This window comes from Hydra vulgaris, chromosome 07 (assembly GCF_038396675.1).
Source record: "Hydra vulgaris chromosome 07, alternate assembly HydraT2T_AEP".
NCBI classification, from domain to species: Eukaryota; Metazoa; Cnidaria; class Hydrozoa; order Anthoathecata; family Hydridae; genus Hydra; species Hydra vulgaris.
The window spans coordinates 36,450,577-36,466,562 of NC_088926.1; the positions used below are offsets into that span (position 1 = coordinate 36,450,577).

The 15,986-nt window shown below is 30.3% G+C and overlaps 1 protein-coding gene and 1 long non-coding RNA gene across 3 annotated transcripts in view; both read left to right on the forward strand.

The window, feature by feature from the left end:
- The first annotated feature begins 480 nt into the window (after positions 1-480).
- LOC136082443 (uncharacterized) lies at positions 481-1,184 on the forward strand. Its single transcript, XR_010639691.1, has 2 exons — positions 481-731; positions 1,050-1,184. It is a non-coding gene; the product is annotated as an uncharacterized LOC136082443 (long non-coding RNA).
- Positions 1,185-10,722: 9,538 nt separating this feature from the next.
- The window catches only part of LOC136082444 (protein YIPF1-like), a 66,497-nt gene continuing 61,233 nt past the window's right edge, over positions 10,723-15,986 (forward strand). For both annotated transcript variants that reach the window (XM_065801767.1, XM_065801768.1), the window contains exons 1-2: positions 10,723-10,880; positions 15,896-15,968. In XM_065801767.1, coding sequence (XP_065657839.1) covers positions 10,851-10,880; positions 15,896-15,968 — 103 coding nt within the window. In that variant the 5' untranslated portion in view covers positions 10,723-10,850. The remainder of the gene's footprint in view (positions 10,881-15,895; positions 15,969-15,986) is intronic.

Genomic DNA, 15,986 nt, shown 5'->3' on the forward strand with positions numbered 1-15,986 from the left:
TTATGGATTTGAAAACATAGATAAGTTTCATGGAAAAATACTATCTAACATATTATTTAACAACTATAGCAAGCTTTACTCACCTCGATCGACAAAAGAACCAGCTTTAAAAGTACTTAAATTGTCACAAAAATGATCATTGCGGAGCAGAAATGTAAATGTATGTAAAATATGTTTTGTGAAGTTGTAGGGTTTGTGAAATTTGAAAAGATATTATTAAAGAAAAGTGTTGTTTTTTTTAGTAATCGATTAAAAAATGTTATCTTATTGTAAAAGGTTTTTAAAATAAACAGCTCTCAAAATTTGAAAACAAGCAATTTAGCAGCTAGTGTAGCGAATTTTAAATTTTAACTCAACTTATTTGTTTACAAAATTGTTTAAATCGACATATTTGTTTACAAAATATCCGCCTACAGTTTTTTTTTTTTTTTTGCGCGTCTTTCAGGCCTGTTATTAAGTAGGCCGTGATTCAATAGTTATCGCTAGTTATGTAGATTTTGTTTATAATTAAAAATTTGTTTGTTTTTTTTACATAAAAAATATTGCCCAATATATTTCATATTGTGCATACTTTGGCTATTTGAGTGATTTGGGTGGGCGTGATATTTGGGAAACAACAAAAAGGATTATGAAATTCCTCATGGTAAAAAACTTGGCTATCTTGTTTAACATGCAGGGAACTAAAGGCAAAAGATCGTTCAGCACATCAGAAATTTTCACCGTCATTTACAGTGAGTTGGGGTTTTGATACATCAATGTAGTTATACTTGCTTCTAACTGATGTTACATTCTTTAGCTTTGTTATTGAATTAGAATATCAGTTAAATGTCAGAATTTGAATACTTATTTTACACTTTAAATAAATAATAATTGCCAAAGTTAATATTCATATAATAAAATGAAAATATTACATTCATGTTCAACAACCAAATAATAAAAATAATAATTTATTTTTATTATTTGGTTGTTGAACATGAATGTAATATTTTCATTTTATTACTAATTTTTGCTGTTTACATTTTAATTATTTGTTTTATTATTAATGTTAGAAGCCATCAAGAAAAGTGCTTGCACAAGGGACTGTAACCGAAAAGATGTTGAACAACAAGTGGGAAAATGGTTGGGAGGTGCCAGAGACCGGGACGGTGGTTGCACAGAAAGAGATAAGAGAGAAAAACAAATAGTGTTGATGCAGATTAGCTCTTGATCTTATTACGTGCACATGCAGATATATACTATTATTTCGTTTTATTGTTCAATGTTCATTATGAACAATTATTATGCTTTCTTTGCGAGTAATAGATACAAATTGTATCGAGCATTAAAGTGACAGTCCAGCCAATTTTAAGTTGAGTGTCATTTTATTTGAACTGTGTCTATAAAATTATTTTGATTATCTGTTATTTGTTTTTTCTAAAGTTATATTTTTAAGGAACTACTTTGTTGAAAATTGCAAATTATAAATAAATCTGTAGCCAACCAGTGCACAACAATAGCTAGTATTCTAAGCCGTGATGTCAATAACATGTGCAAAGACGAAAACGGACCAATGCATGTTGCATAGCAAAGCATTTACGCTGTCCTATACTTGATATTCTGGTTTAGTGACATCACTAAACCAGAATATTAATTAGATTTTACGTTAAAAATACATTTTTTCACTTACGAGCAGTTAATAAACAAAAAATGAGTTTCCAATAATGCTTATTAAAGCGAACACTATAAAATAACATCAACTTGAAAATGGCTGGACTGTTACTTTAAATATACAGTTTTATTTCATTATTTTTGGTGCTTCAATGTACTTGCTGCATTGTACATAATTATAGTTTTATCATGTTTTCAATAACTTTATAAAGTCATCGAGAAGTATCCACGATGCCATTATTGAGCTGTAAAATATTATATATAAGGGTATGTGTTTCATTCTGTAAATTCATAAACAAAGTCAATAGTACAACATTTTTTATGTACTCGAGTAATTAACAACTTTTGTTTTTAGAGTACTTGTTAGTTGTAATATTTCTGGATTTTATGCATAATCTAGCTGTAATATATTGTTATATATGATGCAAACTTGATTTAGTATATTGTGGTGCTAAATGCATTCGAGTTTTTTGAGTTTACTATTTGGTGAACAAATATTATGCTTTCTATTAAACTTGCAGTCTTATTTCATTATTTATGGTGCTTCGATGTATTTGCTGCATTGTACATAATTACAGTTTTATCTTGCTTTCAGTAACTTTGTAATGTCATCGAGAAGTATCCACGATGCCATTATTGAGTAATAAAAAACTTTAAGATATGTGTTTAATTAAAAGGGTCAAAATTTTTTTATGTACTTGTGTGATTAACCAGTTTTATTTTTAGGATACATGTCATATTTCTGGATCTTCTGTATAATCTAGCTATAATATAATGTTTATATGAAGCAAACTTGGTTGAGTAAATGCATAAAAAAACTATTTAGTCAAATTATTTACTGTTTTCCCACTATAAATGCTTTATTTCAAAATGTAACAGTACAACACAAGTTTTGTTTCTGCAATTGTATTACCTGTATATATATTGTTATAACATGCAGCTAACTTTAATGTTTTGTTCTGCCTGTAAGCATTATGTATCACCTGGTATTACTAATATGATGCTTATTTACCTATGGTGGCTATAGCTGTATACATACGTATATGCAATGTGATCTTGTTAAATAAACTTGTAACTTAATGACTATCACAATCTAATGTAATAATTATAAAATTTTGATATTTAATATGCTATATAAGCTATCCTAAATTCGTACAAAGTTTTCAAAAAACTATATAGGCCCCACTTGGGTTGCCCATCTGGGACCCGTGCGAAGTGTTTGGGGACGACATATGGGCCCTACATGGGCTGCCCACTGGGGCAGCCCATATCGGGCCCATCTGCTGGCAGAGTATATATATATATATATATACATTTATATATATATATATATTTTTTTTTTTTTTTTTTTTTTTTTTTTTTTTTTATTCACCTCCTCAAGGCCATGAAGGCCACTACAGATGAGGAGGCTACTTAATAGTGGTTATAACCCTCTCTCAACTCTATAACTCCGAAACACGAACCTCGACGAACAAGGCCGCTGCGCGGAGAAACAAGTTGAGCGCGGTACTACCAGCGACGTGGTGGGGATCGAACTCGGAACCTCTCGCTTCTGAAGCGAGCGCTTTACCACTACACCACTACCGCATATATATATATATATATACATATATATACATATATATACATATATATACATATATATATATATATATATATATATATATATATATATATATATATATATATATGCATATATATATATATATATATATACATATATATATATATATTTATATATATATATATATTTATATATATATATATATATATATATATATACATATATATATATATATACATATATATACATGTATATATATATATACATATATATATACATATATATATATACATATATATATATACATATATATATATATATACAGTTTGTAATGCATTTATAATATATATATATATATATATATATATATATATATATATATATATATATATATATATATGTATGTATATATATATATATATATATATATATATATATATATATATATATATATATGTATGTATGAATAATTAATTATCATTAATTGTGCCAGTGGTTAGAGCACTTGCTTTAGAAGCAGGAGATCTAGGTTCGAAACGAACTCTGGACATATTTTCACGTCACGGTAAGGAAGGAGGCGTGAACATCCTAGTTAAATGCACTTCCGCGGTGCTCTGTGATAAGACCGTTAGGTCTTCTTGGGGCACCTAAATAACAAAAGAAAAAAAAAATTACTGAATAAATCAAAAGAAAAAAATTTCGTTACGGTTGAACAATGACGATTTTACGGCGCAAAAACCAATAAAAAAATAAGAGCATACCTCAGTTTAGTTTTTAATTTTATCACAATTCTGTTTTTTTCGTATTAAATGAACTTTGTTTATAAACATAACTTGTGTTCATAAATAAAAATCAAGTCGCACGAACTTAACAAGTTTTTGAATGAGAAAGAAATAGAAATCCGTTGCTAAAAAAATTCCATTTAAAAAAAAACACTCCTTCTTTCTTAAAAAAAAAAGAATAATGTTTTATGGTTGCTCTTACACATTTAAATCTATGATAAAGGCTTTTGTAAAATCTTTAAGTTTTTGCGTAATGCATTAGTTTGCAAATATAAAAAGGAAATAGTTCTAAAAAAGTGGAAAATCATTTTACATTCTTTCAATTCAAATTTTAATTTTTAAAACCATATCTCTCGCGACCCCATTTGGGGTCGCGACCCATAGTTTGATAAGACCTGCTTGAGAAAAAAAAATGCTTAAGTAAAAGTACACATTTAAAAAAATTCTTAAAATGTAGAAATCCACAAAATAACTACTCAATACGCGGTTTTCGAAATTCAACTTTTGTTATGCAAAATATATACAGAACACAAAATTTCGAGTAAACAAACCTATTATCGCTGTAAAACATATGCAAAACATCTAATTAAAATATAATAACGATTTAGTTATCCAAACAAAATCTATTGATGAATTTAAACTATTTAGTGTGATAGCATTAAAATTTTTTCTGCTAGTCCGTAAAAAATCTACATTTGAATCGCATTTAAAATAATTTGGATAGAACTTAAGCAGGAGGTTCACGCCTCATTACCTACCACTAGGACTTCTGCACCTTAATGTCTAAAATAAATAAAAACTTAACAAATCATTGCCATGACGCATATATAGTCAGAGTTGGCATCGAATATGCTAGTAGATTCTATCCGATTCAGGATATTCTATATCTGGATTTAGAATATCTTGAGTGGAAAATGGGAGAATTTGTTTAGTTGATCTAAAACAACAGGTCATATCAAACAGCCAGAGAAATATGAAAACAGTACTTGAAATGTCTTTTGCAATAATTTGTGCTTCTGCGCGTATTATTTTTCATTCATCGAGAATTTTTTAATCTATGGTATTACAGTATGTAATGGAGTTTACGTTTGGTTGATGTTTTTTAAGTAAATGCTGTATGGAGTCAGTATTTTTTGTACTAGTTCTATTTAGAGGTCAAGAGAAAAAGGAAAAAAAGAGAAACATAATGTCTAGAATCGTATCCAAGGATTTCAGTGGGATAAGGATTTTGTAATGTAGGCTCTTTATCTTTAAAATTACTGAAGTAAACTCGTGCATCTTTGGACATTCTTTGGACAGAAAAAATTAGTTTTTCCAGAAGTTTTTAAGCGATTAACAAGTTTGATCCAAAATTTACGTAATGAGGAAATTTTTTTGTAGTTGAAAAAAGAAATAACTGAAAAGGTGATGAACAATTACATCCATTTCCTCTTTTTTACATTTGAGTTCTGTGCATATTTCATATTTCCATTCACAGGTCTAAAACTTCCATTTTAGCCACTTTCTACGACACAATGACATGTCATTGTATCAATAATTTCTTATTAAACTTAAAGCAAGAATAATAAAAGCTAAATTTCAAAAATTTTTAATTTTAAAATAAACATTTTAGTTTAAAAAAATATCTTCTATTCAAAAAATAACTTGACTCCTTTATAAAAGATACCACTTTTAATGTTTGTTTATTCGAAATTTTTTTGTGTTTCAACTTTCGGAAATATCGAAAACCGTGTATTACCACGGTTAGCACGGATCCTGATAATGCCTACCTAGCTGACCCAAGAAGGCCACTTATACGGAAAGATAGCGTACACATCAAGGTACCCTGTGATGCTAATTTTGAAATCTTTTAATTTTGTTCGTGGAAAAAAAATTAATTTGAATGTTCAAATTGAGGAAAATTTTGACTTCATAGTGCGCTAATGAAAACACTTGTAGAATATGAACCACTCTATATAATTTAATAAAAACTGGGGCAAATGCAGCCTAGAGCCTCACCAAACTCTTGACAAAATTTCAGTCTGATTGGTTGACTGGAGTTATGGCCGCTTTAGTTTTAATTTTGTCAGTTTTTTGCTACTTATACCTCAAAGCGTTACCGATTGCTTTGATATTCGGTCACTATTTTTAAAATAATGGTGACATGAGTGTACTACTATGTAATACCAACAATTTTTATTATAAATATTTTATTGGTACATGTACCATTTTCATTTTATAGACCAAAATATTGATTTGCTACCTAAAGCGTGGTTTGAATCCGTCGACACGGTTTTCAAGATGTGTGTGTGTGTGTGGGGGGGGGGGGTGTGTGTGGAGTAATTCCTCAGTTTCTAAATAAAAAACAACATTTTTTAAAAAAGAGCCTACATTTCTCAAACAAAAGGTCCTCAAAAAAAAAGTGTGTAGGCCATGGCCCCCTGGCCTCCTGCCCATGAATGCATAGCGTGAATATATCAGCATTTCCTAAGGTATAAACTACTGCCAGTATACAAAAAAAATCTCATCTAAATCACATTGGGTGTGACAAGATTAATAATTTAAAAAGTGTGACAATTATCATTCATGTAATTTCCTTACCAAGGAAAGAACTATTTAAAAATTATTTCCTTGTAATTTAATATTTCCTCCATTAAATCAAGTAAATATTTCCTTGATTTTAATAGTTTTTAATTAACAATATGTGTTACTATGTTAAGTGGATTGTTATCAAATATAAATTTAGGTTAAATTTTTTAAAAGGCAGAGTTTGATTTAGTGAAGTCAGATTTAGTGAATTGCCACAATGCCAACTGTACAAGACAAAGGTCAATATCAGTGATACTCGGGTACCAAAAGGATTCTGTGAATCGTGTAAAACTACTTTGCGCAGGAAACAAGAGGGGAAAGAAGTTGAGCTCCCTCCTTTGTTTGATTTTAAGTGAATACAAGCGAGACCTAAAACAAGAAGCACAATGTGTTGTTGCCTAATATGCTGAATTTGTCGTTCAAAGCTGCAAGAAAAACATCCTCTTGTAGAGCAAACTACTATTGAGAAAAAACCAAATGTGCGTTGCAGCACATGCCTCAGCCCTTTAGGAAAAGATTTGCCCCACCAATACTCTCAAATAATGTTTAGGGAAAACCTTCAATTTTTAGCAGCAAAAGATGCCAAAGCAGTTGAACAAATCGCATCTCGAGTTATTTCAAATAAAGTATTATCTCCGGAAGAAACCATTCTACTTGCTAAAGCATCCGGCGGGCCTCCACTTACAGTTACCCCAGGTAAATATTTATACTTAAATAATTTTTACATATATATTGAAATAAAGTCTTGAAATAACACTAGATAGATTTCAGGACGTATATTACTGACAAGTTTCTAATTTCTTTAAAAGTGTCTAATTTCTTTAAAAACTAATAATTTGAAAGTTTTATACAACCTTACTAAAAAAAGTTTATTGTAACTATAAAATATGTATGTTTTGGTTTTAGGTCAAAGTAGTGCTCAGCCACCATCAAGCGCTCCGAAATTGACCACTATAGCCCTTGTAAATGTACAATTAAATACGGGCCTATCAAATAACGGATTAAAGAAACTTGTTAAAACTGTAAACCAAACATCAAGCAGCAAGATGGTAGAACCAAATTTCTACATTAATTTTCTAAGAGCAGGTAAACACTTGAGCAATTTCTTCATCTACAGTGAATTAAAAATCACGGAAAAGGAGATTCTGGTACAGTTCGGGTTGTTGCTCACTGCAATGATTTATAAAATCTTGTGAATCATGTTATTCAGTCCCGCAAAATTTTTGGTGGTTATTTTGTTAAGCTCGGAATCGATGGTGGCAAAAGTTTTCTCAAGTTTTGCCTAAGCATTGTTGATACTGCGTTACGAGATGAAACCAGCTCACCGCGACAACAACAACCTCTCACTCAAAGGACTGGTAAAGACACTGGAGTCAAGAGACAATTTCTTATTGGGGTATCAGAAGATTTGCCAGAAACACACTCCAATATTGAACAAATCTGGTCGCTGATTAATGCAAATGGAGTTAAACTAATTTTGGCTTGTGATATGAAAGTTAATATAAATATAATTTGTGGTCTTCAAACCCTTTCAAGTACGCACCCTTGCACTTGGTGTGATGTCAAATCCAAGTGTTTTGCCAAATCTAAAAACTTGCGTACACTGGGCTCAATCAATTCAAGCCTCGATTCTTTTCTGCAATCTGGCGGGGTTGTTGCTAATGCAAAGCTGTTCGGCAATATCATTCGAAAGCCAATCATCTGCGGGCCTGTCAATGTTCTGATTTTGGAAATCATCCCACCGATGAAATTTGAGTTATTACAGATTGGGCAGCTGAAATTCAGAGCATAAGGCATATAATGAACATTTTCACCATCTTCAAAAATAGTATTATAGAGTATTTATATAAAAAGAGTACATTGAGCTATTTATTTAAAAATGTTTTGTGGAGAAAATCAAAAAGCAAGTCTTAAAATGTAATCAGATACTGTTTTATGGTAATACAATATAAAAAATAGGGTTTAAATAGTTATTTTTTCACTTAATTTTGAAAGTAAATGTATTTAAGATGGTTTCAAGAGTCAATACAAAAAAATGTAGGAGATCTGCTTTTTTGTTTGTTTTACCAACTGGTAGTCATTTGATTAGGTTTTGCACTTTTTTAAGGAATACCTTAGTATACCTTAGGAAATGTTGATATATTCACGCTATGCATTCATGGGCAGGAGGCCAGGGAGCCATAGCCTACCCACTTTTTTTTTGAGGACCTTTTGTTTGAGAAATATAGGCTCTTTTTTAAAAAATGTTGTTTTTTATTTAGAAATTGAGGAGTTGCTTCCCCCCACACATACACCTTGAAAACCGTGTCGACGAATTCAAACCACGCTTTAGGTAGCAAATCAATATTTTGGTCTATAAAATGAAAATGGTACATGTTCCAATAAAATATATATAATAAAAATTGTTGGTATTACATAGTAGAACATTCATGTCACCATTGCTTTAAAAATAGTGACCGAATATCAAAGCAATCGGTAACGCTTTGAGGTATAAGTAGCAAAAAACTGACAAAATTTAAACTAAAACTGCCATAAATCCAAAACCAGTCAACCAATTAAACTAAAATTTTGTCAAGAGTTTGATGTGGCAATAGGCTATATTTGTCTCATATTCTACAAATGTTTTTATTAGCGCACTATGAAGTCAAAATTTTCCTCAATTTGAACATTCAAACTAATTTTTTTTCCCATGGACAAAATTAAAAGATTTCAAAATTTGCATCACAGGGTACCTTGATGTGTACGCTATCTTTCCGTATAAGTGGCGTTCTTGGGTCAGCTAGATAGGCATTATCAGGATCCGTGCTAATCGTGTTACAATAACGTGAGTAAATGTTATTCGTTACTTTCCACCTCTGCTTAGGGGCTTATTTTTTGTCAATCTGTGAGAAACTAAAAAGTCCAAAAATTTATTCAAATAAAAATAGGGGGCAGATTTGGTTTAGCAAACATGCCAGCTTAGAGCAGTTGTTATACAATAAAACGATTACTTAGTTAGTCAAAAAAAAAAAAAAAAACGCAATAGCAGAACGCTTGGGTATGAATAGTGCAAGTTTAAATGCCAACTTGATGCGCTCGGCTTAAACACATTGATATAGAATGGAACTAGCTAGCTGTCTTTACCTTTAAAGTCTTTTGTCAGTTGTACCATGTGTATAAGAGTCAATAGTATAAATTTAGTCTAAAGGTAAAATTTTGGGCAGGAAAATCTAAGCTTGTATTTTTGTCAAAAACCCATATATAGATTCAATAATTACACTTTTTGTTAAAATTGTTTAGTTGCACTTTTGTGGAAAATAATATTCTCAAATATAAATATGTTGTACAAATTAGGTATTTAAATACAGCATTAAAGGAAAATTTGATTTAAAGCTTTAAATAGAGTAAGTTGTATTGATTTATGAAAACTTGTTGTTATCAACTTGGTGATGTCTTTGATGCTCTGGCATAGGTTGCGGACAACACAAATTTAACAAGAGCACAATATAAAAGGAGGTAATACGCGTAGAACCACAAATTTTTGCAAAGACATTTCAAGTATTGTGTTTATCTCTGGTTGTTTGATACGACGTGTTGTTTTAGATCAACTAGTAGCAAACTTTAGGCAAAACAACGAGATTTGCACCATAAAGTAGTAAGCAAAATTTCTCTAAACTCAAAGTTATAAAAGTATATTTCCATATGCCTACAAAACAAGAAAGATTTTTTGGATTAGTTGTTCTGTCAATTGAATATGATGAATAAAGTGATGGAGCTTGTTTCTACGTTTCCGAAAACAAATGCGCAAAAAGTAAAGTTTTTAAAATACATAGCATAATAAGATTATACTATGTAATTATGTACAATATACGTTTATATGAGATTTTAAGTGTGTAGAATGTAAATACAAATTAAAATGAAAAATAGCAGAGGAAAACTTTGGGATTTCTTTGTACAAGTAAACAACTAGCTGGCGAATTACAATGGAGGAGGAAGGCGCAGTATCACAGGTTCGTCTGAAGTGCCAAATACTCGGGTGCCAGTCATGTAAGGAATCAGCAATTATTTAATCGCCGTTTATTGAGCTTATTGAAAACAATTGCATTTGTTTTAAAAGTAAAAAGATGGAAGGGAAAGTAGCAGAGAGTGCGAGGAAGGAGAAAAGGAAAAATTGAGAAAATGTCCATTTGTGGGTCTTAATAAAAACGCCAACTTCGCGCTCCATTCTTCGACAACGGTAAAACCAAAATACGGCAATAAGTTACAATATTTGTCAACATATGATTTATCTCTTGCATTTTTGTTAAATTATGAGCTCCAAAGGTTATTCGACAATTCAGGTAAGTTACTATTATTTTAAATTTTATTCATGTTTATATTTATTGATTTTTTTACTTATTCTTCTTGTTTTTTTGTTTTTATTGTAGATATGAGCAATTAGAGTAACTATTTTGTTATTTACCGACTTATTTGTGTTGATAAATTTTATTTATTTACATCTTTTTTTTAATTTTTAGATATCTAGTTTTGTAAAAATCACTTTACTGTTATTTATACTTTTTATATCTATTCCAAAATATTTTTCCTTGTTTTCTAAATTTTTATTGTGAGTTTTGGTAATTTTTCTGATTTTTTTCTTATTATTAACAGCAAATTTAAACTGTTAAATTAGGATAATAACATTTTATTATCCTAGTTTTATAGTGTTTAAATTTTTTGTAAGTAATATTTTGAATATATCTAATTATGTTAAATAAAATCTGTTAAATTTTTATTACTACACATAATTGGAAAGTAATTAAATGCAGTTTTCCTAAAGTTAATCAAAGTTGAATCATATTCTACAAAAGGTTAAAACCTTATATGTACTAAATTTTAATGACAAAAACTACGACCAAATTTTAAGTATCTTGTTTTTGTTTTTTTTAACATAAATTGTGATAACTTTGTCAGTTATTATTGAAATGCATACAAGTTTGTATCAAAAGAAAGAAGAATCTAAGCGGTAATAATTTTTAATACTTAGAGCTTTGATAGGTTCTTATTTTATTTTAACTTTTTTTGTAACCTTTAGTGTGTTAGTAAGCAAATTTAATATATAGTCTTTTAAATTAACGACAAACTTTAATACTACAAACAGTATTAAAGTTTGACGTAGAGTCAATACTTGTTTCAGGCAATGCAAAGCAAGAAGTTTTTTTCTTTTTCTAGATTCACCATAAAGTTCAAACTTCTTTTTGGTGCTCATGATAGCTTGGCAAAAAATATTTAGACGAATAAGATTAAAGTTAATATGACTAAAAATACTTGACAATTATTTATTTTGTTACAATAAATTTGCTATATTTAATAATTCATTATTAAAAATTGTTAAGTTAATTTCCAATACAGTAAAAATGATACAGTATTTATATACTACTAAATAACAATGAAAATAATTAAATTATATGTACTTAATGTTATCAGGTAATAATGATGTCAATATTATAATAAACAAATATTGATCCCTATCCTAGTAAAGTATCTTGACATTATTATTTTTTTAATGAAATTTGGCAGGTAGCAGAAATGGTTTTTAAGAGATTAGAAAAACAAGAAAGCATACTTTTAATATAAACTTGATAAAGTAAGTGCAACAAATATTTTGGTATTAATGAAATTAAAAACATGTATTTACAATAACATATCATGTTAACCTTAAGTAAAACTTAAGTATTATTTATCTAAATATTTTGAAATATAAAATAATTATAATTAAGCATATAAATAAGTATATGATAAACAAAAAATGTTAACATACTCGAAATAAGTTTGACACACTTTATTTTTATAATATATTATCTTAGTAAAAAATGTGATAATAACTGATGGTTATAAAACGTAGTTGTTATTTTTATAAAATTCTTGACATAATATTATTAAAGTTAATTAATGTAATTTATTAGTCAAGTTATAAGCTATTTTTGTATGTAATTATGTCCTAGAGAATTTTTGTTTCTGTATAAAGATTGTAAATAGAATTTAATAAACAGTCAAAATAAAAGTAAACAAAGTTGTCGTATTAACAAGCTATTTTGGCAGTATGGTATCCATGGCAAAAATAATTGGAAAATTTGATGGATCTGGAGATGTTGTAGTGTGGCTGAAAAAGACCAAACTGGTGGAAGAGCTAAAAAAGATGGGTGATCTTTCATTGATCATTCTGTTGTTTCTTGAAGGCAACTCGCATTATATAAACAACTTGGGGAGAGCCAAAAAAAAGAGCAGAGATGGAGATGGAATGCCGATGAATCTGTTGATGTCTATTTGGCCAGTTTGCGTCAACTTATGGGTTTGGCCAATATTGAAAGCGAAGAATTACTGCTAAGAGCGTTCATAACTGGATTGCTGGGTAAAATTTCAAAGCAGCTACAAGCACAAGTGAAAATATTTAGGATCAGTTTACAGAATGCATTAAACCATGCAAGAGTACTCATGACGGAAAAAACAAAAGAAGAGTATGTTTCAAAAACTCTCTGGGTTCTATAAAATAACTAATGACATTTCCAATATGCACTGTGCAGGTAAACACCTTTGCGGGAAAAGCACTGGTTGACAGCGGATGTACTCGAACTATTATTTCAAACAACATGGCTCAGAAAGCCGGTGTTTGTATCAAAAGAAATGGTGTTGGCTGTTAATGGAGAATTTGTGAAAACGGAGGGAGAAGCTACAGTAGCATTGATCATTGAAGGAAAAAAACTCAAAACATCAGTAATGATTCTAAAAATGTGATGAAAAAGTGAGAAAATGGAGAACTATCGGTGACAAATTTGCAACGCTTGATCTTAGTTGTGCCTATACCCAAGACATATAAGATAGAATGTTTCTTCTTTGTAGACTACCCTCTAAAGCACCCACCTGTGGGTGCTTCAGAGGGTAGTCTACAAAGAAGAAACATTCTATCTTACATTTCTTGGTTTTGGGTTAAATTCTGCCCCAAAAATAACGTCTTCAATCATAGGCAGTGTGTGAATCTTGATGCAGGTATTAGTGAAGGAACTAACCAATACATTGACAATATAATCGTTAATTTGGTAAAGACATCAGTTGAAAAAATCGTAAACCATTTGGTGCATTATGGATTGGTAACCAAAGAGTCGGAGTAATGTGATACTGCACAAATGTTGGGTTTGCTATTAGTTAGAAATGAAATAAAGGAACTTTGTTGGAAGCATGAAAACATCATTCCAAAGTCACAAGATATCAAAACTGAAAAAGTAACATGATGGAAACTTTCTTCAATATGTGGACACTTATTAGGTCACTATCCTGTTGGAGAGTGGCTTAGATTTGCCTGCAGTTTTATAAAACATCATAGTCAAGGAGATGCTTGGGATGATCTAATTGGTGTTCAGTTATGGTTGATTAAAATATTGCGCCGATTGGAAGTTAGTAATTCTGTGAGAGGGAAATGGAATGCTGAAGGGATTCAAAATTGAGCAACATTGTGGTGTGGTCCAAGCAGCATGGGAATGGGGGTTGTTATAGAATACAATGGCATAATAATTGAGGATGCAGCCTGGCTTTGAAGTATAAATTATCTCATGCATATTAATATTGCTGAATTAGATGCTGTGGTGTGTGGGATAAACCTAGCTGCTAAGTGGGATATAAAGAACTTGTCAGTATTCAATGATTCAGTAACAGTTCATGGATGGTTAAAAAGTTGCCTGAAAGTCATAGGGTTTGATCAAATGGATTATCAGAAATGCTTATAAAAAGAAGACTTTCTCTATTGCAAGGATTAATAAAAGAATATAATATAAACATCACATTATAATGGTTTCCGTCCACCAAAAACAAATCTGATGTGTTGACAAGAGTTCTAAAGACTTGGTTAAGTAAGTTTTCACAAGGAAATACTAAAGAACTATATGGAGTAAGTATTGCTGAAGAAATTTGTAATTGTCATTCAAAGCATCATTTTGGCATTAATCGGACAATGTTTTCAGTGCAACGAAGACTTCCGCACGCATTAAGAAAAATCGTTGAAGAATGTGTTCGCAAATGTTGTCAATGTAATTCAATTGATCCAACACCAATATAATGGGAAAATGGAGTGCTAGATGTACCAGACACATAATATCGAATTACTTGTGATATGACTCACTATAAAGGGTCACAATATTTAACAATAATTGACTGTGAACCAAGTCAGTTTGCAGTTTGGAGAAAGTTGCCTCGCGAAGATAACAAAAGTGTAGTAAGTCAATTGAAATCTGTATTAAGAGAGCATGGCCCACTGCAAGAACTGTTGATGGATAATGGAGCGGTGTTTAAATCCAGTGAATTTTCAAATATATGTGAAAAATGGTGTGTAAAAAAGAAGTATAGATGCGCATGTAGACCATCAGGAAATGGGATTACAGTAAAACAAACAGCTGCGAGGGCACAAATATGTCCATTAATAGCAATATTTTGGTACAAAGCAACACCAACAATGGGAACAAACAAGGAATCTGCACCTGCTTCTCAAAAAAATAAGTACATCGGGCGTCTACCAATTCAAGAGGAGAAAAATACTGAAACTCAGGAAAGATCACAACGAGTTATGGAAACTTATATAATTGGAGAAAAAGTTTATGTTCGGCCTGCTGATGCAAAATGCACTTCAGCTTGGAAAATTGGTACTGTAACTGACATACTCACAAACACAAATATTGAAATTGATGGTATACCAAGACATGTGCGAGGTGTGAGAATAGCTCCTGCCTCAAATTCTTCAATCGCTTCGAGTAAAATTGTCATCAGGGAAGAGGTTGGCAGTGATGAAAGTGATTTAGAAGATTTATACTTTTTTGCTGCATGAGAGGGAAGGAACCGAAGAAACAGTTGTTGACACTGAGGAGGAAGCTGACGGCAGTGAAATCATTGATAATTTATTACCAGCGATCAGACAATCAACCAGAGAAAGAAGAAAGCTGACATTTAATGTTACTTAAGAACTTTAGTTCTCGGGGTGATGTGATAATAGCTGATGGTTATAAAACTTTATTGTTATGTTTTTAAAATTCTTGTCATAATATTATAAAGTTAATTATTGTAATTAATTAGTCAAATTATAAGTTATTTTTGTATATAATTATGCCCTCGAGAATTTTTGTTTCTGTATAAAAGTTGTAAATAGAATTTAATAAACAAGTCAGTCAAAATAAAAGTAAACAAAGTTTTTATATTAACGATAAATGACATCATTTAATAAATCAATGTATTATTTTAAATAATCAAAATAATCATGAAATATGAATATTGAATAAAATATAATGAATAACATGCAATATTATTGTTACTTGGGTTTTTATTAAATTTTTAGCTACTTGATCAAAGTGATTCTGATGATGAAAAAATAATTCCACAAAAAGAAAAAAGTCACTTTGAGTTTCAAGGTAATTTTTTTTCCAAAC